The 27969-nt window shown below is 43.4% G+C and overlaps 1 protein-coding gene across 2 annotated transcripts in view; it reads left to right on the plus strand.

The window, feature by feature from the left end:
- The window catches only part of lrrc7 (leucine rich repeat containing 7), a 331680-nt gene that overhangs the window by 216963 nt on the left and 86748 nt on the right, over positions 1–27969 (plus strand). Inside the window, exons 15-17 of one of the 2 annotated variants that reach the window (XM_041208419.1) lie at positions 6901–7101; positions 19885–19996; positions 23831–24002. In XM_041208419.1, coding sequence (XP_041064353.1) covers positions 6901–7101; positions 19885–19996; positions 23831–24002 — 485 coding nt within the window. The remainder of the gene's footprint in view (positions 1–6900; positions 7102–19884; positions 19997–23830; positions 24003–27969) is intronic. The other variant, XM_041208420.1, reaches the window with a different exon arrangement.

Genomic DNA, 27969 nt, shown 5'->3' on the forward strand with positions numbered 1-27969 from the left:
TTGGAATGTGGGATTTGCCAACGTTTTTGAGTTCTGATGGAATTACATTGGAACATAAGACTTAGGAACAGGAGTAGGCCATTTATCCTTTTGTGCCTGCTCTGTATTCAATAAATCATGGCTGATCTGGTTGTGGTCTCAACTCCACTTCGTCATCTGCCCCCATAACCCTTGACTCCTTAACTTTCAAAAATCTAACTCCGCCTTTAATAAGTTCAATGACCCAGCCTCCACTGCTTTCTGGGGAAGAGAATTCCACATACTAACGACCTTTGAGAGAAAAAAATTCTCATCTCTGTCTTAAACCTCTTATTCTTAAACTATGTCCCCAGTTCTAGTCTCTCCCACATCCTCCTGGTATTTACCCTATCAAATCCCCTCAGAATCTTATATGTTTCAATAAGATAACCACTTATTCTTCTAAAATCCAATGTGTATAGGTCCAACCTTTTCAACATTTCTTCATAAGATAAGCTCCTCATCCCAGGAATGTGATGAGCGAACCTCCTCTGAACTGCTTCTAACAAAATTATATCTTTTTTTCAAATAAGGAGACCAAAACTCTACACAATACTCCAGATGTCATCTCACCAATACCCTGTACAGCTGCAGTAAAACTTCCTTATTTTTATATTCCATTTTCCTTGCAATAAATTCCGATATTCCATTCACCTTCCTCATCACGTGCTGTACCTGCATTCTAACCTTTCATGATTCATACACCAGGACATCCTGATCCCTCTGTACCACCGAGTTCTGCAGTCTCTCTCCATCTAAATAGTATACTGCTTTTCTATTCTTCCTGCCAGTGAACAAGTTCATATTTTCTCACACTATACGTCATCTGCCAATTTTTTGCCCACTCACTTAAGCTATCCATATATATCCCTTTGCAGACCTTCGAGCTCCTCTTGACAACTTACTTTCCTACCTATCTTGGTGTCACCTGCAAATTTAGCTACTATACATTCGGTCCCTTCATCCAAATCATTGATGTAGATTGTAAATAGTTGAGGCCCCAGCACTGATCCCTGTGGCACTCCACCAGTTACAGCTCGCCAACCTGACAAAGACCCATTTAACCCTATTCTCTACTTCCTGTTAGCTAACCAGCCCTTCATCCACATGTGTTAACCTCTACACCATGAGCTCTTATTTGTGTGGAATCTTTGATGTGGCACCATATCAAATGCCTTCTGGAAATCCAGGTACAACACATCTACCTTGCATTTTACTCCCTCAAAAAACTCGAATAAATTAGTTAAACACAATTTCCCTTTCACAAACCCATGTTGACACTGTCTGATCAAATTATGACTTTCTAAGTTTCCTGCTATAACCACCTTGATAATGGATTCTAGCAATTTCCCTATGACAGATGTTGTGCTCACTGGCCTGTAGTTACCTGCCTTCAGTCTCCCTCCTTTCTTGAATAAAGGTGTTACATTAGCTATTTTCCAGTCCACTGGGACCCTTACAGAACCTAAGGAATTTTGCAAGATTGTAGCCAATGCACCTTTTCTCTTGGCAGCCACTTCTTTTAAGACCCTAGAATGCAGGCTATGTGGCCTGGGGACTTAACAGCCTTTAGGCCTAATAGTTTTCCCAGCACCTTTTCCCTAGTGATGGTGATTGTTTTAAGATCCTCCCTCCCATTCACCTCTTGATTTTCAAGTATTTTTGGTAAGTTTTCTAAGTCTTCTACAGTGAAGACAGACACAAAAAACCTGTTCAATGCCTCTGCCATTTCCTTGCTATCCATTGTCAATTTCCCAGACTCACTCTCAAGAGGACCAACACTAGCTTTAGTTACTCTTTTCCGATTTAAATACTTGTAGAAATTTTTACTATCTGCTTTTATATTACTAGCTAACAGTGTCTCATACACTTCTTTCTCCCTAACAAAAACAGAATTACCTGGAAAAACTCAGCAGGTCTGGCAGCATCGGCGGAGAAGAAAAGAGTTGACGTTTCGAGTCCTCATGACCCTTCGACAGAACTTGAGTTTGAGTCCAAGAAACAGTTGAAATATAAGCTGGTTTAAGGTTTGTGTGTGGGGGGCGGAGAGATAGAGAGAGAGAGAGAGGTGGGGGTGTGGTTGTAGGGACAAACAAGCAGCGATAGAAGCAGATCATCAAAAGATGTCAATGACAATAGTACAATAGAACACATAGGTGTTAAAGTTAAAGTTGGTGATATTATCTAAACGAATGTGCTAATTAAGAATGGATGGTAGGGCACTCAAGGTATAGCTCTAGTGGGGTTTTTTATTTTTTTTTTAATTTTTTTTTATACAATGGAAATAGGTGGGAAAAGGAAAATCTTTATAATTTATTGGAAAAAAAAGGAAGGGGGAAACAGAAAGGGGGTGGGGATGGGGGAGGGAGCTCACAACCTAAAGTTGTTGAATTCAATATTCAGTCCGGAAGGCTGTAAAGTCCCTAGTCGGAAGATGAGGTGTTGTTCCTCCAGTTTACGTTGGGCTTCACTGGAACAATGCAGCAAGCCAAGGACAGACATGTGGGCAAGAGAGCAGGGTGGAGTGTTAAAATGGCAAGCGACCGGGAGGTTTGGGTCATTCTTGCGGACAGACCGCAGGTGTTCTGCAAAGCGGTCGCCCAGTTTTCGTTTGGTCTCTCCAACGTAGAGGAGACCACATTGGGAGCAACGAATTCAGTAGATTAAGTTGGGGGAAATGCAAGTGAAATGCTGCTTCACTTGAAAGGAGTGTTTGGGCCCTTGGACGGTGAGGAGAGAGGAAGTGATGGAGCAGGTGTTGCATCTTTTGCGTGGGCATGGGGTGGTGCCATAGGAGGGGGTTGAGGAGTAGGGGGTGATGGAGGAGTGGACCAGGGTGTCCAGGAGGGAGCGATCCCTATGGAATGCCGATAAGGGGGGTGAAGGGAACATGTGTTTGGTGGTGGCATCATGCTGGAGTTGGCGGAAATGGCGGAGGATGATCCTTTGCATGCGGAGGCTGGTGGGGTGATAAGTGAGGACAAGGGGGACCCTATCATGTTTCTGGGAGGGAGGAGAAGGCATGAGGGCGGATGCGCGGGAGATGGGCCGGACACGGTTGAGGGCCCTGTCAACGACCGTGGGTGGAAAACCTCGGTTAAGGAAGAAGGAGGACATGTCAGAGGAACTGTTTTTGAATGTAGCACCATCGGAACAAATGCGACGGAGGCGAAGGAACTGAGAGAATGGGATGGAGTCCTTACAGGAAGCGGGGTGTGAGGAGCTGTAGTCGAGATAGCTGTGGGAGTCGGTGGGTTTGTAATGGATATTGGTGGACAGTCTATCACCAGAGATTGAGACAGAGAGGTCAAGGAAGGGAAGGGAAGTGTCAGAGATGGACCACGTGAAAATTGTCATCAAACCCGCTGACAAGGGTGGTGCTGTTGTTGTCTGGCGCACTGACCTCTACCTCGCGGAGGCTGAGCGTCAACTCGCAGACACTTCCTCCTACCTCTCCCTGGACCATGACCCCACCACTGAACATCAAGCCATTGTTTCCAGGACTGTCACTGACCTCATCTCCTCTGGGGATCTCCCTCCCACAGCTTCCAACCCGATAGTCGCCCAACCTCAGACGGCCCGCTTCTATCTCCTACCCAAAATCCACAAACAGAACTGCCCCTGTAGACCAATCGTCTCAGCTTGCTCCTGCCCCACAGAACTCATTTCTCGTTATCTTGACTCCCTTCTCTCTCCCCTTGTCCAGTCCCTTCCCACCTACATCCGTGATTCCTCTGACACCTTACGTCACATCAACAATTTCCAGTTCCCTGGCCCCAACCGCTTCCTCTTCACCATGGACGTCCAATCCCTCTACACCTCCATCCCCCACCAGGATGGTCTGAGGGCCCTTAGCTTCTTCCTCAAACAGAGGCCCGAACAATCCCCATCCACAACTACTCTCCTCCATCTGGCTGAACTTGTTCTCACGCTGAACAATTTCTCCTTCAACTCCCCTCACTTCCTCCAAATAAAAGGTGTGGCTATGGGTACCCACATGGGCCCCAGCTATGCCTGTCTCTTTATGGGGTATGTGGAACATTCCTTGTTGCAGTCCTACTCCGGCCCCCTTCCACAACTCTTTCTCCGGTACATCGATGATTACTTCGGTGCTGCTTCATGCTCTCGTCGGGACTTGGAAAAATTTATTAATTTTGCTTCCAATCTCCACCCCTACATCATTTTCACGTGGTCCATCTCTGACACTTCCCTTCCCTTCCTTGACCTCTCTGTCTCAATCTCTGGTGATAGACTGTCCACCAATATCCATTACAAACCCACCGACACCCACAGCTATCTCAACTACAGCTCCTCACATCCCGCTTCCTGTAAGGACTCCATCCCATTCTCTCAGTTCCTTCGCCTCCGTCGCATCTGTTCTGATGACGCTACATTCAAAAGCAGTTCCTCTGACATGTCGTCCTTCTTCCTTAACCGAGGTTTTCCACCCACGGTCGTTGACAGGGCCCTCAACCGTGTCTGGATCATCTCCCGCGCATCCGCCCTCACGCCTTCTCCTCCCTCCCAGAAACATGATAGGGTCCCCCTTGTCCTCACTTATCACCCCACCAGCCTCCGCATTCAAAGGATCATCCTCCGCCATTTCCGCCAACTCCAGCATGATGCCACCACCAAACACATCTTCCCTTCACCCCCCGTATCGGCATTCCGTAGGGATCGCTCCCTCCTGGACACCCTGGTCCACTCCTCCATCACCCCCTACTCCTCAACCCCCTCCTATGGCACCACCCCATGCCCACGCAAAAGATGCAACACCTGCCCCTTCACTTCCTCTCTCCTCACCGTCCAAGGACCCAAACACTCCTTTCAAGTGAAGCAGCATTTCACTTGCATTTCCCCCAACTTAGTCTACTGCATTCGTTGCTCCCAATGTGGTCCCCTCTACATTGGAGAGACCAAAAGTAAACTGGGCGACCGCTTTGCAGAACACCTGCGGTCCGTCCGCAAGAATGACCCAAACCTCCCTGTCGCTTGCCATTTTAACACTCCACCCTGCTCTCTTGCCCACATGTCTGTCCTTGGCTTGCTGCATTGTTCCAGTGAAGCCCAACGTAAACCGGAGGAACAACACCTCATCTTCCGACTAGGGACTTTACAGCCTTCCGGACTGAATATTGAATTCAACAACTTTAGGTTGTGAGCTCCCTCCCCCATCCCCACCCCCTTTCTGTTTCCCCCTTCCTTTTTTTTCCAATAAATTATAAAGATTTTCCTTTTCCCACCTATTTCCATTGTATAAAAAAAATTAAAAAAAAATTTAAAAAAAAAACCCCACTAGAGCTATACCTTGAGTGCCCTACCCTCCATTCTTAATTAGCACATTCGTTTAGATAATATCACCAACTTTAACTTTAACACCTATGTGTTCTATTGTACTATTGTCGTTGACATCTTTTGATGATCTGCTTCTATCGCTGCTTGTTTGTCCCTACAACCACACCCCCACCTCTCTCTCTCTCTCTATCTCTCCGCCCCCCACACACACACCTTAAACCAGCTTATATTTCAACTCTTTCTTGGACTTAAACTCAAGTTCTGTCGAAGGGTCATGAGGACTCGAAACGTCAACTCTTTTCTTCTCCGCCGATGCTGCCAGACCTGCTGAGTTTTTCCAGGTAATTCTGTTTTTGTTTTGGATTTCCAGCATCCGCAGTTTTTTTGTTTTTATTTTTTACTTCTTTCTCCCTGTTTATTTATTTTTAGCCATTCTTTGCTGGTTCTTAAAATTTAACCAATCTTCTGACCTACCACTATTATTTGCAGATTTTTACAATGTTTGCCATTAGGAAAGCTAGTACAATGTTATCATTTATTGCAAGGAGAATTTAATGCAAAAGTAGTGAGGTTATCCTTCAGTTATACAGGGCATTGATGAGACCACGTCTGGAGTACTGTGTGCAGTATTAGTCTCATTATTTAAGGAAGGATGTAAATGCATTGAAATCAGTTCAGAGAAGGTTCATTAAATTAATATCTGGATTAGGCAGGTTGTCTTATGAGGAAAGGTTGGACAGGCTACGCTTGAGTCTGCTGGAGTTTAGAAGAGTAAGAGGTGACTTGATTGAAACATATGAGATTCTGAGGGGTCTTGACAGGGTTGATGTGGAGATGATGTTTCCTCTTGTGGGAGAATCTAGTACTAGGGGCCACTTTTTAAAAGTTAGGGGTCGTCCATTTAGGACAGAGATTAGGAGAAATGTTTTCTTCGAATGGCTGTGTCTTTGGAACTGTCTTCCTCAAAAGGCGGTGGAAGCAGAGCCTTTGTATATTTTTAAGGCAGAGGTAGATAGGTTCTTGATAAGCAAGGGAGTGAAAGGTTATTGGGGTAGGTGGGAATGTGGAGTCGAGGTCACAATCAGATCAGCCATGATCTTTTGAATGGCAGGGAAGGCTCGAAGAGCCAAGTGGCCCACTGCTGCTCCTAATTTGTATGTTTGCATGTTCGCACTATCCTTAACTTCATTATTCAGCCATGGATGAAGCATCCTTCTCAAAGAGTCTTTATTTCTCACTGGGATAAATCTTTGTTGAGAGTTATTGAATATCTCCTTAAAAGTCTGCCACTGCATCTTGTCTTATTGTTTAACTTAGTTTCCCAATTCACTTTAGCCAGGTCTGCTTTCCTACTTTTATAATTACCTTTATTCAGCATTAGAAATCTAGTCTTAGACTCACGCTTCTCCTTTTCAAACTGAACATGAAATTCTAACATCTTATGATTGCTGTCGGCTAGAGAATGTGCAGTGAAGATAGTTGACAGTCATTGTTGGATTTGTGGCTGCGGTGATCATCTGTCACGTTATAGAGTAAAGAAATTCAAAGACAATTACATCTATTTGTTGTATTTTGTTTTAATTTCAGGTTGAAATAAATCTAAAGCGCTATCCTACCCCTTATCCAGAAGACCTGAAAAATATGGTGAAGTCTGTTCAGCATTTGGTAGGAAAACATGGTCAAGAAGGATCTGATGAAACTTCAACAGGTGCCACGAATATAGAACATGCTGCAAAAGAAAAATACGAACATAAGTGGCCTGTATCAGCAAAGGAAGTTACACTGGAGGTAACTGAGGAAATTGGCAAAAAGTTGTTTCAGCTTATCTTTATCTTTCAGATTTTATTGACTATTTGTCCTTCACATTGTTACCTTCTCAGCCATCATAAGAATGCATGGAGTGGAATGGACTTTATTGGTATAAAATTGGGATCAGTAGCACAACATTGTTTGGGTACAGTAATTGTCTTTTGGGGTGAGTCATGCTGAATGTCATATTGGTAGACCGTTAACGCCCACACAGTTAATGGCCACCGGAAATATGCAGAGTTGACAGATCATGATGTCAATCAGCGTGCAACTCTGATTTTACACCAGCGATACTATTTTGGAGCTCAACTCTCCAGCTAACTCCCTCTCTTCACTTTGCAAGCTGAACACATGTTCAGCAACAACAGGGAGAAACACTACTAATGCTATTTAAAGAAATGAGAAACTACTTTCAGGTTAGCTGCTGGTTGAATTCTTCTGCCTGTTGCTTCAATTCTGCAATGCTTTTTGTATTTGTTTAACTTTCCAAACCTTTACAGGGAAGGGGAAGGCAGGTGTCGATTGAGTTTTTGCTGGCTTCAAGGCTTCAGCACAGCCATTTGTTCCCAGATTAACTTCCCTTGAAATAAACAATAATTGGAAAATGAACAAAGGGCTGCCAGAGCAGCACAAGCTACTGGAAGAGGGAGGAGGAGTGGGAGAAAGCCTTTCAGCAGGAGGCCATAATGCCCAGGGTGATCAGGAGGCAATTCCCTTACCTGAACATCGGTGAGGAACAATGTGCAATGCCCATGCTTCAAAAAGGATGTCCTCACTGAGATCTGCCACATGCTAAGGCCACAACTCCAACCTCAAAGCAAGGCAAAGACCAGTGTATGCAAGGCAACTGTGATGATGAATTTTTAAGTGTCTGGTTCCTTCCAAGCTGGAGATACATGCAACAGCACGCAGTTTGCCATTCCCACAGTTGTACAAGGGTGGTCACTGATGCTCGCTAATCATTGAGCACTAACCATATTCAATTCCGTTGGAGAGAAGTAGGGAGAGTGAGTACATGGCTTCACTAGGATTGCAGGCTTCCCAATGGTAGAGTGTCATTGAGTGCAGATGCTTCATTTTACAAATGCCACACATTAGCTCTTTACTATTTCGAACCAAAAGCAATTCTACTCCCTCAATATCTAGCTGCTCTATGACCATAGGCAAAGAATTGTGGAGCTAAATGTTGGGTATCTTGGCAGCAGTTACAATGCCTTCATTCTGTGGCAGTTTGCTGTGCCAGTTGCATTTGACACATCACAGCAAACCAAAATGTGGCTACTGGGTTGCTGGGTTCTGTGCCACCTTGTCCTGCAAAAGAGAGCAAGTGTGTCAGTGAGTGTTGTGCAATCTGTTTGTGTGATATAGCTTTCATGGTTGAGTAGTTGGCAATATATGCAAGATATGGGTGCGAGTCTTGAAGCTGTGCTAACTGCATGAGGGTGTGGCAAAGCATTATATGAAGCAGCTATGAAGTCCTGATTGATAAAGATTGTCAGCAGATTGATAAAGATTGTCAGCAGGTGAGTGATGGAAATATGCTGAATTGAGCTGTGTCTAAGGCTAGTCAATCAGTTGGTAGCCTATGGCATTTGAACTCTTGATCTTGGGGTTACAAGCCCAGTAACTCTTTCGAGTACAAACCTGTTTCCATCTGTTCCTGTTCAGATGAAGTTACATTGTTTCATAGTTTGCCATTGTGAGATTTGAACTCTTGATCTTGGGTTTACAAACCCAGTACCATAACCACTTGGCTATTTAGGCCAAGCCCTATGGCATTTGAAGATGGATTCATTGACTTTAAACACTCATGAGGTCATTGAGCTTCTTGCAGTGCTGCAGCTATTGCAGGACATCTCCTTCCTTTTCATCTCCTCCATCAAGGCCTCCAGTGCAACCTCCAAGCAGGAGTGGACTATTCAACCCCTCAAGCATGCTCTGCCACTCAGTAAAATTATGGCTAATCTTTGACCTCAACTTCATTTTCCCACCTAATCCCCATATTCCCCCATGGTCTAAATATCTATCCATCTCAGACTTGAATATACTCAATGACTGATCTTCTACATCATTCAGGGGTAGAGAATTCTAAAGATTCACAACCCTCTAAGCGAATAAGTTTCCCCTCATCACAATCTTAAATGATAAACCCAGTCATGTTGTGCCATTTTTCACAGGTTGAATTTACTTCCTGCATAACTGCTAGCAGCTATTACCAGCTACAACGCACCTTCCCTTTATGAGGTGCAGGCTAACTTTAACTGGTGCTAAGCACTCACAATATTCGTAATGTTGGCCTCCTAATCAAGTGCCCAGCCAATCAACAGCATAGTTAATGCTGGCTAGAAAGTGAAGTAATTTAAAACAGCAGGCAGCATGAAGTTGGCATTAACAGGTGCTGGTTATTCGTACATCACAACCCCTGTACCTGTTTTCAGGAGCTATCAAATTTAGCCTCTACATCCAGAGAACTAGAATACAAGGGGGGTAGAAGTTATTCTGCAACAATAAAAAGCCCTGGGTAGACCACACTTGGAGTACTGTGTTCAGTTCTAGGCACCACACATTAGGAGGGTTTTTTGGCATTGAAGGGAGTCAGCATAGATTTACCAGAATGATACCTGAACATGAAGGGTTAAATTACAAGGGGAGGTTAGATAAACTAGGATTATATTCCCTGAAATTTAGAAGATTAGTGGTTGATTTGACCAAAGTTTTCAAGTTATTAAGAGGATCTGATAAGGTACATAGAGAGAAACTATTTCTGCTGGTTTGAAAATCTTTGACAAGGGGACATAATCAAAAAATTAGAGTCAGGTCATTCACAAGTAAAGCTAGAAAACACATCTGCATGCCTAGTGTGTCAGAAGTTTGAAACTTACTTCTACAAATGCTGATGCTTGTCATTTTTTAATTTCAAACCTGACATTCTCCCATGATCTCACTGAATGGTAGAACAGGCTTGAGAGGCCAGATGGCCTACTTCTTTTTCTATGTTCTTACAAGCATGCCACCTCAAGCTTAACTACAAAATGCCTCTGAATATTCATCTGTGATATGCCATAACAAATAATTACATAGTGCAATACGACATTGGTTTATAACAATGCTTCATTTATATTAGAGGTGAACACCTGGAATTTCTGTAAGAATTGTTCCAAACTTGATTGAAGTATGTAAGATCCTGAACAGTCTTGACAAGGTGGATGTGGAAAGGATGTTCCCTCTTGTGGATGAGTCTAGAACTAGGAGGCAGTTTTAAAATTAGGGCTTGCCCTTTTAGGTCAGAGATGAGGAGAAATATTTTCTCTCAGAGGATTGTGTAACTTTGGAACTCTCTGCCTCAAAAAGCAGTGGAGGCTGTTCATTGAATATTTTTAAGGTGGAGGTAGATAGGTTCTTGTTAGGCAAGGGAATCAAAGGTTATCAGGGGTAGATGGGAATGTAGAATTCAAAACACAAACAGGTCAACCATAATCTTATTGAATGGCAGAGCAGGCTCGAGGAACTGAATGATCTTCCTCTGCTCCTGTATTGTATGTTCGTATGTACTTAAGCTGTATCTTCAACCAAAACTCAGCAAAAATCTCATGGCCTAAACTTTACTGTACACTGTTTCCAATGATCTTCTGCCAAATATACAGTGGGCCATCAGAGAATTCCTGCAAATTATCTACCCAAAAAATATTAGTGTATAATTCTGAATTACAATAATGACTGCAATTCAAACAAAAATAATTAATTGGCTATGAAGTGCTTTGGGAGGCCCTGAGCTCATGAAAGGTGCTATCTAACTGCAAGTCTTTCTTTTAGAAAGATTGATGACATAAGATTTATTTTTTAGAATAGTCTGTGGCCAAGACAGCCCCAGTACCCCAAGGAGATGGATGACTGACTCTTTGATACATTCTTAATCTACAACCAAAAAAATCTTCTGGGATTTTTGCTCTGTTTTATTGAAAACTACTTTCTGGGGCCAGTTGAGAATGATCATTTTCCACCTACATGTTGTAAGACTCTTTTCCTCTCATTAGCAACAAGCTCGATTTAATTAATTTTATTCCAAAGGGCAAATAAAAACCATTCAATAAAAGGCTTATTGACAACAGTAATTCTAAATGCCAACTTGTCGTGATTTCCAGGGAGTTTAGGAGCATCTCCCCTGAATTTTCTTTTATTCTTTCACAGAATGTGGGCATCACTGGCTTGGCCAGCATTGTTGACCATCCCTAATTGCCCTTGAGAAAGCAGTGGTGAGCCACCTTCTTGAACTGCTGCAGTCCATGTGGTGTAGGTACACCCACAGTGCTGTTAGGAATGGAATTCCAGGATTTTCACCCAGTAACAGTGAAGGAACGGCGATATATTTCCAAATAAGAATGGTGTATGGCTTGGAGGGGAACTTGCAGGTAGTGGTGTTCCCATGCATCTGCTACCCTTAACTTCAAGGTGGTAGAGGTCGTGGGTTAGAAGGTGCTGTCAAAAGAATATTGTTAATTTGCTGCAATGCATCTTGTAGATGTTACACACTGCTGCCAATGTGTGTTGGTGTTGGAGGGAGTGAATGTTTGTGGATGGGGTGCCAATCAACTGGCTGCTTTGTTCTGGATGATAGTGAGCTTTTTAAGTTTTGCTGGAGCTGCACTCATCCAGGCAAGTGGAGAATATTCCATTACACTCCTGACTTGTGCCTTGTAGATGATGGACAAACTTTGAGGAGTCAGGAGGTAAGTTACTTGCCGCAGAATTTCCAGCCTCTGACCTGTCCTTGTAGCCACAGTATTAATATGCCTGGTCCAGTTCAGTTTCTGGTCAATTGTGAGCCCGCAAAGTGTTGATTGTGGGAGATTCAGCAATGGTAATGTCAATGAGAAGTATTTAGATTCTGTCTTGATGGAAATGGTCTTTGCCTAACACTTGTATGGCACGAGTGTTACTTGCTATTTGTCAACCCAAGCCTGGAGATTGTCTAGGTCTTGCTGCATTTGGACATTGACTGCTTCAGTATCTGAGGAGTCACAAATGATATTGAACATTGCGCAATCAGCAGCAAACATCCCCTCTTCTGACCTTATGATAGAGGGAAGGTCATTAATGAAGCAGCTGAAGATGGTTGGGCCTAGGGCACTACCCTGAGGAATTCCTGCAGCAACGTCCCGAGACTGAGATGATTAACCTCAAGGTATGACTCCAACCCGTGGAGAGTTTTCCCTCTGATTCCCATTGACTTCATTTTTTGCCAGGGTTTCTTGATGCCACATTCGGTCAAATGTTGTCTTGATGTCAGGGGCAGTCACTTCATCTCACCTCAGGAGTTCAGCTCTTTTGTGCAAGTTTGGACTGAGGTTGTAATGTGCTCTGGACCTGAGCAACCCTGGCAGAACCCAAACTGAACATCAGTAAACAGGTTATTTCTGAGTAGTGCTGCTTGATAGCACTATTGATGATATCTTCCATCACTTTGCTGATGATTGAGGGTAGACATATGGGGCAGCAATTGGTTGGATTGAATTTGTCCTGCTTTTTGTGGACAGGACATATGTGGACATTTTTCCATGTTGCCTGGTAGATACCAGTGTTGTAGGTGTACTGGAACAGCTTGGCTAGGGGCACAGCAAGTTCTGGAGCACAAGTCTTCAGTAACATTTTGATGGAATCAGAAATAATGGCCACATACTCTTTGCCTGACAGTGCTTTCGGAGATGAAGCATTTCTGACTGGTGGAAAATTGGGCTGTAAGCTGAAATCTTGTTCATTCAGGGTGGAAGAGCTATTGCATGAAAATGCTGGAATTTGTTGCAAACCATTCTCCGGAACACAGTCATCGTAGAAACCAAGAATAAGCGTATTGGGTCTCATTCCACCTAGACCAGAGATGAATAAAAGATGTTGAACTCTGTGACGTACTGAGTCAGACAGTGTAAGACTGACAAATGATTTTACATTCAGCGCAACAACTAAGCTTAGCCAGGAATCATACTGAGCTTGAAGAGGGTCAGAAGGCATCTCATCCAAATTTCCTTTTTGTTGTCAGGGTCCATAGTCTTTGCAGTATAGAAACATAAAAACTAGGAGCAAGAGTAGGCCATTCATTATGCTCATGGCTGATCATCCAACTCAATAACCTGCTCCCGCTTTCTCCCCATACCCTTTGATCCCTTTCACCCCAAGAGTTATATCTAACTCCTTCTTGAAAACATACAATGTTTTGGTCTCAACTACTTTCTGTGGTAACAAATTCCACAGGCTCACCACACTCTGGGTGAAGAAATTTCTCCTCATCTCAGTCCTAAATGATCTACCCCATATCTTCAGACTGTGACCCCTGGTTCTGGACTCCCCCACCATTGGGAACATCATTCCTACATCTACCCTGTCTAGTCCTGTTAGAATTTTATAGGTTTCTATGAGATCTCCCCTCATTCTTCTGAACTTCAGCGAATATAATCCTAATCGACTCAATCTCTCCTCATATGTCAGTCCTGCTATCCCAGGAATCAGTCAGGTAAACCTTCACAGACTCCCCCTATAGCAAGTACATCCTTCCTCAGATAAGGAGACCAAAACTGCACACAATATTCCAGGTGTGGTCTCACCGAGGCCTTGTACAATTGCAGCAAGACATCCCTGTTCCTGCACTCGAATCCTCTGGCTGTTGCTGCTTTCTCCTGAGAGGCCATTCCTCCCAACAGTATCCAAAGCAGTATATCTGTTTTGCAGGTGAATAGCCACAGGAGATTCCTGCACTGCCTGCCTAGTCCTCTTGCTTTGCCTGGTGGTCACCCATTCCCTTCCTGCCTGAGGACTCTTAGCCTGCGGTGTGACCACCTCTCTATACATGCCATCCACAATACTCTGCACCTCGCAGATGCTCCAGAGTGTCCCCAGCTGCCACTCCAGCTCCAAAACCCCAACTTCCAGGAGCTGCAGCTGGAGACACTTTCCACAAACATGTTGGCCCCTGGCACTGGAAATGTGCCCGGCTTCCCACAAAGAGCAGGAGGAGCACATCATGGCTTTGAGCTCTCCTGCCATGACTTAAGCCTTTAAATTTAATTAAACCTTTTGGAAGATACTTAATATCAATTACTCTCAGTCCCTTCTTCCCTGCTCCTCGTTGTTACAGAATATAGCCCCTACAAATGATGAACCACAAAATAAGACCTTAAAAACTATAAGCAATAAAAGTAGCAAATGTTTACCCGGCTGTACTCATGGTACTCAAAGGATCACCTCATTCCCTCCTCACCGAACTCCCTCAATCAGCCCTACTCGCCCAGCTTCTCTTCAACTCCCGACTCGTTTCATGCTCCTTTTCAATTCCCGACTCCTCTCGCGCTCCTCTTCAACTCCCGACTCCTCTCGCGCTTCTCTTCAACTCCCAGCTTTTTTCACGCTCCTCTTCAACTCTCAACTCCTCTCGCGCTCCTCTTCAACTCCCGACTCCTCTCGCGCTTCTCTTCAACTCCTGACTCCTCTCGTGCTTCTCTTCAACTCCTGACTCCTCTTGCGCTCCTTTTCAACTCCCAGCTCCTCTCGCGCTCCTTTTCAACTCCCGACTCAGCCTTCAGCTGTTTCTTGATATCATGTGGAGTGAATAGAATTAATTGAAGACTGTGATGCTGGGGACCTCAGGAGGAGGCCAAGATGGACCTCCACTCTGAATTTCTGACAGACTTGAAGTCTGTCTGAAGATGGTTGCAAATGGTGCAGCCTTGTCTTTTGCACAGATGTGCTGGGCTCCCTTACTATTGAGGATGGGAATATTTGTGGAGCCTTCTGCTCCAGCGAGTTGACTGGATGTGGCAGAACTGCAGAGCTTAGATCTGATCGGTTGGTTGTGGGATTGCATAGATCTGTTCTATCACATGCTGCTTTCACTGTTGGGTATGCAAGTAATTCTGTGTTGTAGCTTCATCGGGTTGACACCTCATCTTTAGGTTTGCCTGGTGTTGCTCCTGGCATGCCCTCCTGAACTCTTCATTAAACCAGGGTTGATCCTTGGCTTGATCATTATGATAGAGTGGGGGATATGCCAGGCCATGAGGTTACAGGTTGTGGTTGCATCCAGTTCTGCTGCTGTTGATGGGCCAAAGCCTCTCATGGATGCCCTGTTTTGAGCTGTTAGATCTGTTCTAAATCTATTGCATTTAGCACAGTGGTAGTGGCACACAACATGATGGAGGGTATTCTCAGTGTGAAGACAGGATTTCGTCTCCACAAGGACTGTGCAGTGGTCAGTCCTACCAATACTATCATGGACAGATGCACCTGCGATAGGTAGATTTGCAAGGCAAGGTCAAATAGGTTTTTCCCTCTTATTGGTTCCCCCACCACCTTCTGCAGGCCCTGTTTAGGACTCGGCCAGCGTGGTCAGCAGTGGTGCTACTAAGCCACTCTTTATGATGAACATTGAAGTCCCCCAACCAGAGTACATTCAGTGCCCTTGGCACTCTCAGTATGTCTTCCACTTGGTGTTCAACATGTAAAAGTACTGATTCATCAGCTGAGGTGGGATATTAGTAGGTAATCAGCTGTAGGTTTCCTTGCCCATGATTGACCTGATGCCATGAGACGTCATGATATCTGAAGTCAATGTTGAGAACTTTGAGGGCAACTTGTTCCCAACTTTATACCATTTTGTCGCCACACTTGGTTGGTGTGTCCTGCCAGTGGGACAGGACATACCCAGAGATGATAATGGTGGCATGGTTGATGGCTGGGATATTGTGAGGTATGATTTGACTGGTCTGTGGGACAGCTCTTCCAATTTTGGCCAAAAGCCCCCAGATTTTGGTAAAGAGGATTTTGCAGATTTGACATGTCTGGGTGTGCCATTGTGATTTCTGGTCCACAGGTCAATGCCGGGTGGCACTTACAGTTTCATTCTTTTTTGACTTTGTAGTGGTTTGAGTAGCTTGCTAGGCCATTTACTGGTCAACCACATTGCTGTTGGTCTGGAGTCACATATAGGCAATGTCAGGTGAGGATGGCAGATTTCCTTCCCTGAAGGGCATTAGTGAACCAGATGGGTTTTCACAACAATCAATGATGGTTTCATGGTCACTATTACTGAAACTAGCTTTTAATTCCAGATTTATTGATTGAATTTAAATTTTACCATAGTGGGATTTGAACCAGTGCACCTGGATCACTAGTCCAGTGATATTACTACTATGCCACTGCCTCCACCCTAAACTTTAAACTTATAATTATAATACAATTCTGCTGCTGCTGATGGGCCAAAGCCCCTCATGGATGCCCTGTTTTAAGCTGCTAGATCTGTTCTAAACCTATCCCATTTAGCACGGTGGTAGTGCTACACATGATGGAGGCAATCCTCAGTGTTATCAATTATAATTGATTTTAATCTTATAATTAAAAAGAAATAGGGCTTCCTGCATTTCCATACACCTCTCTAGCACTTCAAGGTGGACTACCTCATAGAAGTCAGGGAATGCACCAAAAATAATTAGGCAACCAGAAGGCTAGTCATTCCAACAGCATAATGACATGGTGGAAGTCCAGGCTAAAATCTTTAAGTCACACAGTTCCATTGTGCCAAAATAAAGGAACTGCTGAAAAATGAAAAAAATATCATTTGAATAATCATTGGGCAGAATTTTACATCCCACGAGCAGGCGCGTGCCCGACCCATTCGGGCGTAAAATCATGCGAGAAGGCGTTGGGTGAGCGTCCCGATGTCATCCCGCGTTAGCATGATATTTTGCTCAGTGGGCATGCGCAAAAGTCGGAAGCACACCTGCCAACAATTAAAAGGGCAATTAAGCCCATCTGTCTCTGAATTTTCATGGTCCATCCAACTTTACGGTTAGCGGATGGACGAATCGGCCGGGCAGACTTTGCATTTTTCATGAAACTTCATCCAAGGGTGGATGAGGTTTCCGTTATTAAATTAAATAAAAATAAAAATCTATGGACAACATTTTTATCATGTATAAAAACAAAAAACTGCGGATGCTGGAAATCCAAAACAAAAACAGAATTACCTGGAAAAACTCAGCAGGTCTGGCAGCATCGGCGGAGAAGAAAAGAGTTGACATTTCAAGTCCTCATGATCCTTCGACAGAACTAGGTGAATCCCAGGAAGGGGTGAAATATAAGCTGGTTTAAGGTGGTGGGGGGGTGTGGGGGGTGTGGGGGGGGGGGGGAGGGGGAGGGGGGTGTTGGGTGGGGGGAGAGAAGTGGAGGGGGGTGGTGTGGTTGTAGGCAAAAGCAGTGATAGAAGCAGATCATCAAAAGATGTCACAGACAGCAGAACAAAAGAACACATAGGTGTCGATGTTGGTGATATTATCTAAACGAATGTGCTAATTAAGAATGGATGGTAGGGCACTCAAGGTATAGCTCTAGTGGGGGTGGGGGGAGCATAAAAGATTTAAAAATATTTAAAAATAATGGAAATAGGTGGGAAAAAGAAAAATCTATATAATTTATTGGAAAAAAAACAAAAGGAAAGGGGAAGAAACAGAACGGGGGTGGGGATGGAGGAGGGAGGTCAAGACCTAAAGTTGTTGAATTCAATATTCAGTCCGGAAGGCTGTAAAGTGCCTAGTGGGAAGGTGAGGTGTTGTTCCTCCAGTTTGCGTTGGGCTTCACTGGAACAATGCAGCAAGCCAAGGACAGACATGTGGGCAAGAGAGCAGGGTGGAATGTTGAAATGGCAAGCGACAGGGAGGTTTGGGTTATTCTTGCGGACAGTCCGCAAGAATAACCCAAACCTCCCTGTCGCTTGCCATTTCAACATTCCACCCTGCTCTCTTGCCCACATGTCTGTCCTTGGCTTGCTGCATTGTTCCAGTGAAGCCCAACGCAAACTGGAGGAACAACACCTCATCTTCCGACTAGGCACTTTACAGCCTTCCGGACTGAATATTGAATTCAACAACTTTAGGTCTTGATCTCCCTCCTCCATCCCCACCCCCTTTCTGTTTCTTCCCCTTTCCTTTTGTTTTTATTCCAATAAATTATATAGATTTTTCTTTTTCCCACCTATTTCCATTAATTTTAAATATTTTTAAATCTTTTATGCTCCCCCCACCCCCACTAGAGCTATACCTTGAGTGCCCTACCATCCATTCTTAATTAGCACATTCGTTTAGATAATATCACCAACTTCGACACCTATGTGTTCTTTTGTTCTGCTGTCTGTGACATCTTTTGATGATCTGCTTCTATCACTGCTTTTGCCTACAACCACACCACCCCCCTCCACTTCTCTCCCCCCACCCAACCTCTCCCCCACCACCTTAAACCAGCATATATTTCACCCCTTCCTGGGATTCACCTAGATCTGTCGAAGGGTCATGAGAACTCGAAACGTCAACTCTTTACTTGTCTGCCGATGCTGCCAGACCTGCTGAGTTTTTCCATTTTTATCATGTATATGTTCAGATGACTGATTGTGATGCTTGGACATTTTTTTCCTGATTTTTCATGGTTTTCGGGTGTAATGCCCTGAGGCAGCTCTCTGCCCTCAGTAAGTTTTCTCTCACCACTTGCCTGTGCCCGCTGAAATGTCATCACTCATCCTCACCCCACCCCCATACCGGCAGCACTGAGCTTTTCAGTGTTAATTGGCCAGCCGGCGTGAAATCACAGCTGGGGGCTGATCGCGACTGGCAGTCCGTTTCCCAACTGCTCCCAGGCCCGCTGATCGCACCCACCCACTGAGCTGAAAATTTAGGCCAATGAATAAAGTGCAGCTTCATTGATTTGTAACAGGTTGTTGATGAAAAAGGCACAGTCCATACAGAGCAGAGATTCCAATTTTGATTTCCAAGCTCTGTTGACCTCAGTCAGATTAGTACTGGGTGCTGCTGTCATCCTAAGAATCTCTAGGAAGAGGGTAGGAGAATGGGAGAAGAAACACTCACAGTTTCTATGTCTGACCACTGTTCAACTGCTGTGAGGTTAAGGCCTTCGGCATTTTTGAGGTGATTTTCAACTGCAACCCGCCCATTTTTTGACTACAAAATAGATAGCTAGCAGTTGAAAATTGGCAGGACTCAGGGTGCCATCTCAGGCATGTTTGTAAATGGATGACAATATGTTTGTCTGCTTTAAGCAGGAGGCTCTTTAAATATTCAAGTTTATCCTGTGCTGTTAAAGGAGGCCAATTGCATTTTGAAGTGCAGATAAGCAGAGTGTTGCCATGCATCAGCCTTACCAGTGATCCTGGATCTCTGCAGAAAAGCATCCCAAAATGTTTTTGCTTTATTCTTCTGGGTTCAGAAACCTCCAGAGTTCCCCTTTTAGTTGCACACAAATGTTGTGGCCCACTGCGATCCTGTTTAACCTTCTCTAGGATTGGCTCCCCCTCCCAGGATCTGGCAGATTTGGTGTCTGCCGTTCGCTGGCTACATCCCAAACTTAAAAGTTCTTCAGGCCTTCCAACATCGGCTTCAGGAGGCCAGCCTCGCTGCTCCACCAATTTCACACCTGTTTTGTCAGCAGTAACAATTCTTCAATGAAACCACTAATGGTCAGAATTCCTTCTAATACTTGCTATTTTAGCTCAACCTGAGTCTGAAGCACCTTCAGGAATGAATGGAGGAAATATAGTGGAAAAAATATTTATAAAATTTACTAGTTATTAAAGAATGAATTGCTGGTAGAAGGTCTTATTGCAGGACAAGTCTTGCTCTTGTCATTGTAATGGCTGTGTTGCAGGTAAGATGTTTCTTTTAAATATTGCCCTTATTTGTTTTCTTGAAAGGTTTGCTTTTCTCTCTTCTACAGAGATCCCTAGGAGACTCGCCAAATGATCTGAGAATGGGAGAACTGCGGCCTACTCTTACTGAAACTCCATTATTCAAACCCAAAGTTGTCTTGTTGGGTAAAGAAAAGAAAGGTACAGTGTCAACTCAATAAAAGCCAAGAGGATACCAGGGTATTGCATTAGTGAAAACCTCATAATGAAAAGGGATGGGGGAGTGGATGCGGTGCAATTGTTTTCTCTGTGGGCAGGAAGGGTAGGAAACACCAGTGCTTAATATCCATTCTACAAATTTCTCATGGGACCAGAATTTGCTGAAAATTTTGCTTTGGTAATGGTACATCTATGGCATACATCATTATTATGGTGCAGAAACTCTAGGAAATTGTGACGAATGACTTATGCCATTACTTAGGCATGCTATAATTTGCTGGGGCTTTTGCACTGCTACAGAGTCTCTTGCAATCATAGTTATAACAGCTCCACCCCCCCCCCAACCAAATCAATGAGAATCCCAAATTTGCAGAATTAACACTACTTTGCCACCGCGACTTAGATTATTATAGAATGATGCTGCTGTGGCGTATTTTAATCAGACCCCCAGCACATTATGGTGTCAATTGGTCACTAAATTATAGCATTAGTCACCAACACTGCTGCCGCAGTAAATTACAGACCCATATGGTTTCAGTAAAGAACCTGTTTTGATCCTGGACCAGAGCTCCAAATTTTGGTACGATCCAGTTAGGCTCAGTAACGTTTTGTTTAAAATAACAAAGTTTGAGACCTCATGTACTTACTAAGAAAATAAAGCCACAAGATTACCCAATTTTAAACAAACAAAATAAACTTTACAAAGTCAGATAACCATAACAATTTCCAATATCAATCTTACACTCTAGCATTCATAATTAACATGAGGTACATGTGAAGTGACAGGCAAACTGTGGTCGAACACACTACACTGCATTATAAATGGCAGATGTGACCAAGACAGATTCCGTGGATTTCTCAGCAACTCACCCAGACATTTGCAGTATCCACTGTGAATTACACAATCTCATTAAAACTCTGTCTCCCTCATGAGGGAGGTCAAGTCTCCACTTTTGAATATCTAGCCTCTGCATTCCTTCAAAAGCCACTCCGACTTAGACTGCCTCAATGACTACTCACCTCCCAGGGTTTCATTCTTTTCTCTCGAGACTATGTTCTCCTGGATTCCCAAGTTTTCACTCCAGCACCAACTCACAGGCACAACTTCAGCGCTTTGACCATGCTGAGCAGAATACCAGTGCTCCACAGGGTTATCTTTGCCCCATCAGGCTGCCGCACGGAGTCAGCAAACTGCCGCTGCTTTTTCAGCTCTCCAGGGCTTCACCCAAACCCTCACCATTTGGAGCCTATCAAACCTTTACTATTTAGAGCCTCTTTCTTTGCTCCCCTCCCCAGTGGTTTCTCTCCCTGGTGGCTACTACCAGTTGTCTCTTCCTGTTGGTTCTTTCCCTGGTGGTCTCTCTGCTTGGGTTTTTCTGAACTCCAGTCTCCCAGCTGCACCAAGTTATATATGGCCCACAGGGATTCTTCTCAACTTTAGTCCCTTCCGGCATGGAACCAGTGAGCTTCCACCGCATTCTCAGCTCCTCAGAAGTTCTCCAGAGCCCTAACTGCCTGGAGACTGCTAACCACAGCCTCTGCTGCCTGGAGTCTCTTCTCCCAGCTGTTGAACACACCCAGTCATGTAGGCTTTCTTGAGCCCCCGACTCTCAGCTGCACCAAGCTATCAATGGCTTCTTCTGAGCCTAAACTCTCTCAGTAACACAGAACCAGCAAATGACTCCCAGGTCTTCTTCTGGGCCCCAACTGCACGGAGCTACCAAAAGGCTCCCAGGATCTCACTGAGCCCCATCCAGCTCCTCAGAGCTAACAGCAGCACTTTAACAGCATGGAGCTTCTTCCCCTGCTCCTGACTGTCTGACTGACTAAAACTGACTGACCCTTGGGCTATTCGTCACCAATTCTTGAACTAATCTGGGTGGCCTATCAAAATACGCCAAGAGGGTCCCACTCTTGTTAGTAGACGGGATCAAATGTACTAAGTATTGGAACATTCTGTGCCTGTTGCACACATTCAAAGTGATACAATACCAAAGGTTGTCAGGGGACAAAAAATAAGATGCAACCTAGCAATAGCTGTAGGCCTGAAGTAATCCAAGAAAAAATATATGTTGAGAATAATCACCTCACACCACTCTTCCAGATCATCCTAGATATTGGATACCTCGGTTATGAGGAAAACCTAAGGGTATTGGACTTGCTGTCTTAGAAATGCAAGAATTTTTAACATGGGTTTATTCAGAATTTAAAATTATGAAAGGTATTTATGAAGTTGAACCAAGCAAATTGTTCAAGTAGCAGGGAATCAAGTTCAAAATTAAGCAGTTAAAAAAGTGTAGTCAGACTTCTGACATAGACTACTAAGGAAGGCTATTGAAACTCATGTTGTCAGTGATTGGCAGCATTTAAAAAAGAAATATTGATTACCATTTTCATCAGAACCAGCAGTGAGGTTGGAAAAAGTTTGTTTATAAAACTGCAAAGGGTAACTTGACTCATGGCAATGAAGACAAAAGAGAGGAGAAAATAACAGGTAAGGGTCCAAAAATGCCAACTACAGTGGAATCTGAGCAGGTTTCCAAATGATCAGTACAATAGTGTGAGCACCACATACACAGGCTGTGAGCAGGCTTCCAGGTTGAATTTTAAATAACCATTTAAGCATTCCATTATAATTAAATACTAATATTCTTTCAATGGGCTTTAATTAAATGAAGTTGATTTTTTTCCTGAGAAGGCATTTTTACGGGTGCAACAGCAATTTAAGTGGTAGCATGAGCAGCACACCAGGGATTTGAACAGCCAATTGAGCAGTACAGTTTTGTTGGTACACATCCTTAATTGGGTTTAAAACTCTGCTACTGGGCTACAGATGCCAGCTGTACCATCATAAATGCCGAGTGCCAGCTCACAGCTGTTGGGCTCTTGGAATGCAACTTGAAAGAAAGAAAGGAAAAAATTATGGCCAGGAATTCATGACTCCTCCCAGCCAGTGGGATATTACGGTCCCGCCAAACTGAATGGTGATTTAAATGGCTTGCCGCATCCGCCGGGGAGGAGACATGTTGTGGGCAGGGCCATAAAACCTTGGCCTATGTTTATAAAATAAAACCATTAAAGGCCATCAAAACTACTTGATGAAAACCTCCAGGATATCATTCTGACATAGCAATCTCTCTTGAGCAGTTGTTTTCCACAGATGGGATTTCTATTTTCCTGTCAGTAGTTGAATAACAGAGTTATTTTAATATGATTGTTCTTTACCTAGTGATTTCATTTTTAAAAAACTTTTCTCCTCTCCTCTAGCTCTGACGATGCTGATTCATTCATTCTACAGGTGACGACAGCGGTCCAGGACCACATTCAAGTAACCGTTCTTATATGAACATATTGAGTGCCAATAGGCAAGTTGCCCTTGGAGACATTACAGTGGGTTAGCTCCCTTTTCCCACACACCTGTTCTTTTCAACAGGGGTCACGTGAAAATGACAGGAATGGGAGCCCTATCTGACTTTCCACCTCTCTCGCACATGAACACTGAGGACAACTGTAGCACTCTAGGTGCTACCGCAGCCGGGAATAATTAACTCATGACAGGACAAAGGACAGTGAATGAATATTCTCCTGGACTGATGGTGCATTTTCCACAGAGACTCTGTTTTTTATTTCTAATGAAGACTATATAATGTAACAAAATAACTGCTCTCTTTAGTTTAAACATTTTACTCCCAAATTGTATTTTACATGTTTAAGATTTTGAAAATATTATTTTAAGAAATTTGAAAATATTATTTTAAGAAGTATTTTCAATAATTAATGTAGAAACATTTATTCAATATTATTTTGTATATTAAGAATCAACAGATGAATCAGAAGGTGACAGAATCAACAACAGTGCGTCCTCAGGTACCTACTCAGACTACTCACCTTCTCAAGGGTCTTCTGCTTCTTCTGGAGCACCTATTAAAGTCAGTACATTGCAGACTGCAGTCAAAGATGGTGTGGCAGCTTCCTCCTGGGGAAACAGGTGTGTGTTCATTGCAAAATGTATATCATAGTATAGACGTTATTAATACCTTTTTAATCATTGCACATTCTACTTTTCCAATAATAGTGAGCAAATTATTTTGTTTACTTTCAAAATATTCCTTTTCTCATTGAAAAGTAAAATGAGACTTAAGGCCTAGCTGCATATTGCAGGATTGTAAGGCACCACCAAGGTTAAAATGACATGAGAAAAGATCAGAGAATCATAGGGCAGGATCGGTGGGCCCAGGAGCGGCCGGAAAATGGACCGCCACCTGCAATCGGCCCCCGACCGCAATTTCACGCTGGCTGGCCAATTAACAGCCAGCCACTGTGAAGTGTGCATTGATATGATCAGCACTGCCTGGGTTGGGGAGGGGGAGGAGGGCTAACGCTGAAGTCAGTGCAGGCACAGGTGAGCGCTCACAGAAAGCTCCCTGAAGGCAGAGAGCTGCCTCAGGGAGCTGAAGACTTCAGAAGTATCAAATCAAGATTTTTAAATCTGGAAAACAATGCCCATGCAATACAAGCAGTCACTTGAGCATAGACGTCATAAAAATTATGTGCATAGATTTTTTTTTTAAATTTAATAACGGAAACCTCCCTTGGATAAGGTTTCCTGAAAAATATAAAGGCCGCCTGGCTGATTCACCCGCCCGCCAACCGTAACATTTGACGGGCAGCGAAAAATCCCAGTTAATTTCACCATTAATATGCTTAATTGTCCTCCTGATTGTCGGAGGGCGCACTTCCGAGTTTAGCGCGCACCTGCCAACCGAAATATCACGCGAGTGCGCGATGACATCGGGACGCTCACCTGACATCATCACATGCTATTTTACTCTTGAGTGTGTCAGACATGCACCCAGTCGCTCAGCAAAAAATTCTGTCCATAGAATAGTGCAGCACAGAAGGATGCCATTTGACCCATCAGATTTGCACCAACTCTTTGGAAGAGCAATCCAGTTTATCCCACTTCTCCATATTGCTGCATTTTTTTCTTTAAACATTTATTCACTTCCGTTTTGTAGCTACTATTGTATCTGTATCCACCATCCCTTCAGACAGTGCATTCCAAATCTTTGTTGTGTAAAAAGGAAATTTCCTCATATCAATCCTTAATCACCTTAACAATAGCTCTGGTATTGGCACTTCAGCTTTTGGAAGCAGTATCATTTTGTTTCTATATTTAAAGCTTTCATAATTTTAAACACCTCTGTCAAGTCTCTTCTTAGCCTTCTCTGTTTTAAGGAGAGCAACCCATGTAACTGTAATCCCTCATTTCTGGAACTATTCTTATAAATCTTTTTTGTATCCTCCTCAAAGCCTTCACACCCTTTCTAAAGTGTGGTGTCCAGAATTGGACACAATACTCTAGCTGGGACTGAACTAGTGTTTTATGTGGGTTTACTGCAGTTCCAAGTTTTGTGGCATCTGCAGATTTTGAAGTTCTACATTGTAGGCCCAAGTCCATGTCATTAATGTGGTCACAGAATCACATGGTCCGAGAACTGAATCTTGGATAACTCCATTCCATTCACAACAACTCAGTTTTGTAGCCAATTTTGTAGCTATGTTGCTACCAGCCCTTTTATCTCCCAGGCATAAATTTTGCTAACAAGCATAACGAGTGGTACTTTATCAAACATCTTCTGAAAGCCATATATACATCAATTGCACTGTCATCATTCACCCTATCTGTTCGCTCATCAAAAAAACTCAATCAACTTAGCCAAACATGATTTGCTGATAATAAATCCATACTGGTTCTCCTTTATTAGTCCATGCTTGTCCACATAGCTGTTAATTTTCCCTTGAACTATGGCCTGGATTTTGTGGTTAGCAATAAATTGCCGCTGACTTCAAACAAAGCTGTCCACAAAGATTTAGTGATCTCTGTGATATGGATTTTACTTTTCCTGGGGCAAAATTTTTAGCTCAGCGTGTGGGTGTATGCCCGACCTGCTTGAGCGTGAAATGACACCCGTTGATGTCGGGCGAATGTCCTGATGTCAATGCGCAGTCGTTCGGCGGGCATGCTGCCAATTCCATCGCGCACCCGCCAATAATTAAAAGGCCTGTTCAGGCCATTAAATTATCAATTGAGTTAAATTTTTCACTGCCCATCCGACCTTACGGTTGGCAGGCAGGTGAAAAGGCCAAGTGGCCTTTGCACTTTTTAGGAAATCTCATCCACAGGCGGGATGAGGTTTCCTAAATCAAATAAAAATAAAATAACATTTTTAAAATATAATTAATAATATATACCTGCTCATGTGTCAGAGTCACATGAGAGGACATGTTTTATGACAATATTCATTCCTTTTTTTTTTGTTTGAAAATGCTTCATCTCGCTGAGGCAGCTCTGTGCCTCAGGGAGATTATGAAGTGTGCACTCATGCCCATGCGCAAAGGCCATGCTTGCCCCGCTTGCACTCCTCCCCCCCGCCCGCACAGGCAGCGCTGAGCATTGCAGCTCATGCTTCATGCTGGGTGGGTCTTAATTGGCCCACCCAGTGTGAAATTGTCTTTCGGCCTCGATCATGGGCAGCGGTTGGCTTCCCGACCGCCCCCGCCGAACCCACCCAACAAGGGTGAAATTCTGCCCTGATGTTAATTTCATTCTGGTGCCAGCTATAGGGAGTTTGCAGTGCCCAATAACAGTAACATCATCAAGCAGGCTAAGCAGCCTTTCACATTGAAAAATTCTCAGACAGCAAACCACTGATTATCCTTCACTTTTTAATTATTTTACAGACAGCAAATAAGATTGGGATATTCACATGGCATTAAGATAAAAGCTAAAATATCATAAACTTTAATTGTTTTTAAATCTGTGAAATTTGTTATCATAGTGGAAAAATTTGATATCCCACAAGTGTAATATACTAATGTTTCAAGATGAGAGAGGTTGTTCAGCAGTGTTCATGGTTTAGTTTGCTGTTTAAAAACTCAGTTACACCTCACTCACTAAGACGTAATTTATTCAAGAGTTTTTAAAGTGAGATTAATAGCATAAAAAAGTGGACGTTCATGTCAATTTAAATGATTTCTAAGATTTTTATCTGCGAGGACTTTTAACAGCTCTTCCTGTGGAGGAGCATGGTATCACTGAGAGCAATATCTGGATTTCCGTCTTCAACTGTGCATGTGTGCACACCAGAAACTGCTGTCAGTTTCACAGCTCTAATGATGTCGAATGTTGACAGTTTTGCCATCATCATTACCGCAAAATCCAGGCCATTGTTTCCAAAAACTTACCCACCACTGACATTAAACTGACTGGCTTGTAATTGCCAGGATTATCCTTCTGCCTTTTTAGAACAATCCTCCTGTCCTCTGAGAGACCCTGTATCTAAGAGGAATTGGAAAATGCTGGCCAGTGTCTCTGCAATTTCCACTGTTACATCCTGCAATAACTAGGATGCATCTCATCTGGACTGGGTGATTTGTCCACTTTAAGTACTGCTGACCTTTCTAATACCTCTTTATCTATTTTTATCTCATCCATATTCTTCATTTACAGTAGCTTAAGCAAATTCCTCTTCCTTGCCAAATGCCAATGCAAAGCATTTATTCAGTTATGTACTTCAATGCCTTCTGTCCCCATCAATAGATCTCCATTTTGGTCCCTAATTAGCACCACCGCTCATCTGACAACCGTTCTACTTTAGAAGATCCTCTTATTACTTCTTCACTTTTCCTCTGCACTTTTTATATTCAGATGAAGTAAATCAGCAATTAGTGGCATCAAGCTCTGGTTTTAAAAAAACTGGATAGTGGGAGAAATGTATGACTGAGTGAGGTAAAGGGTTTCGCAGCTTTAATGCCCTGGGAAAGAATAAATTAGAGTAGAAAATGATGCAATGGGCAAAGTTCTCTCCACAGTTTAACTATTTTAAATATGTTAATGGATAGATTAGAGTAGGAATTTATGGAGTGTCATTACACTACTGATCACTACCACT

This window comes from Carcharodon carcharias, chromosome 16, assembly GCF_017639515.1.
Source record: "Carcharodon carcharias isolate sCarCar2 chromosome 16, sCarCar2.pri, whole genome shotgun sequence".
In the NCBI taxonomy this organism is placed as follows: domain Eukaryota; kingdom Metazoa; phylum Chordata; class Chondrichthyes; order Lamniformes; family Lamnidae; genus Carcharodon; species Carcharodon carcharias.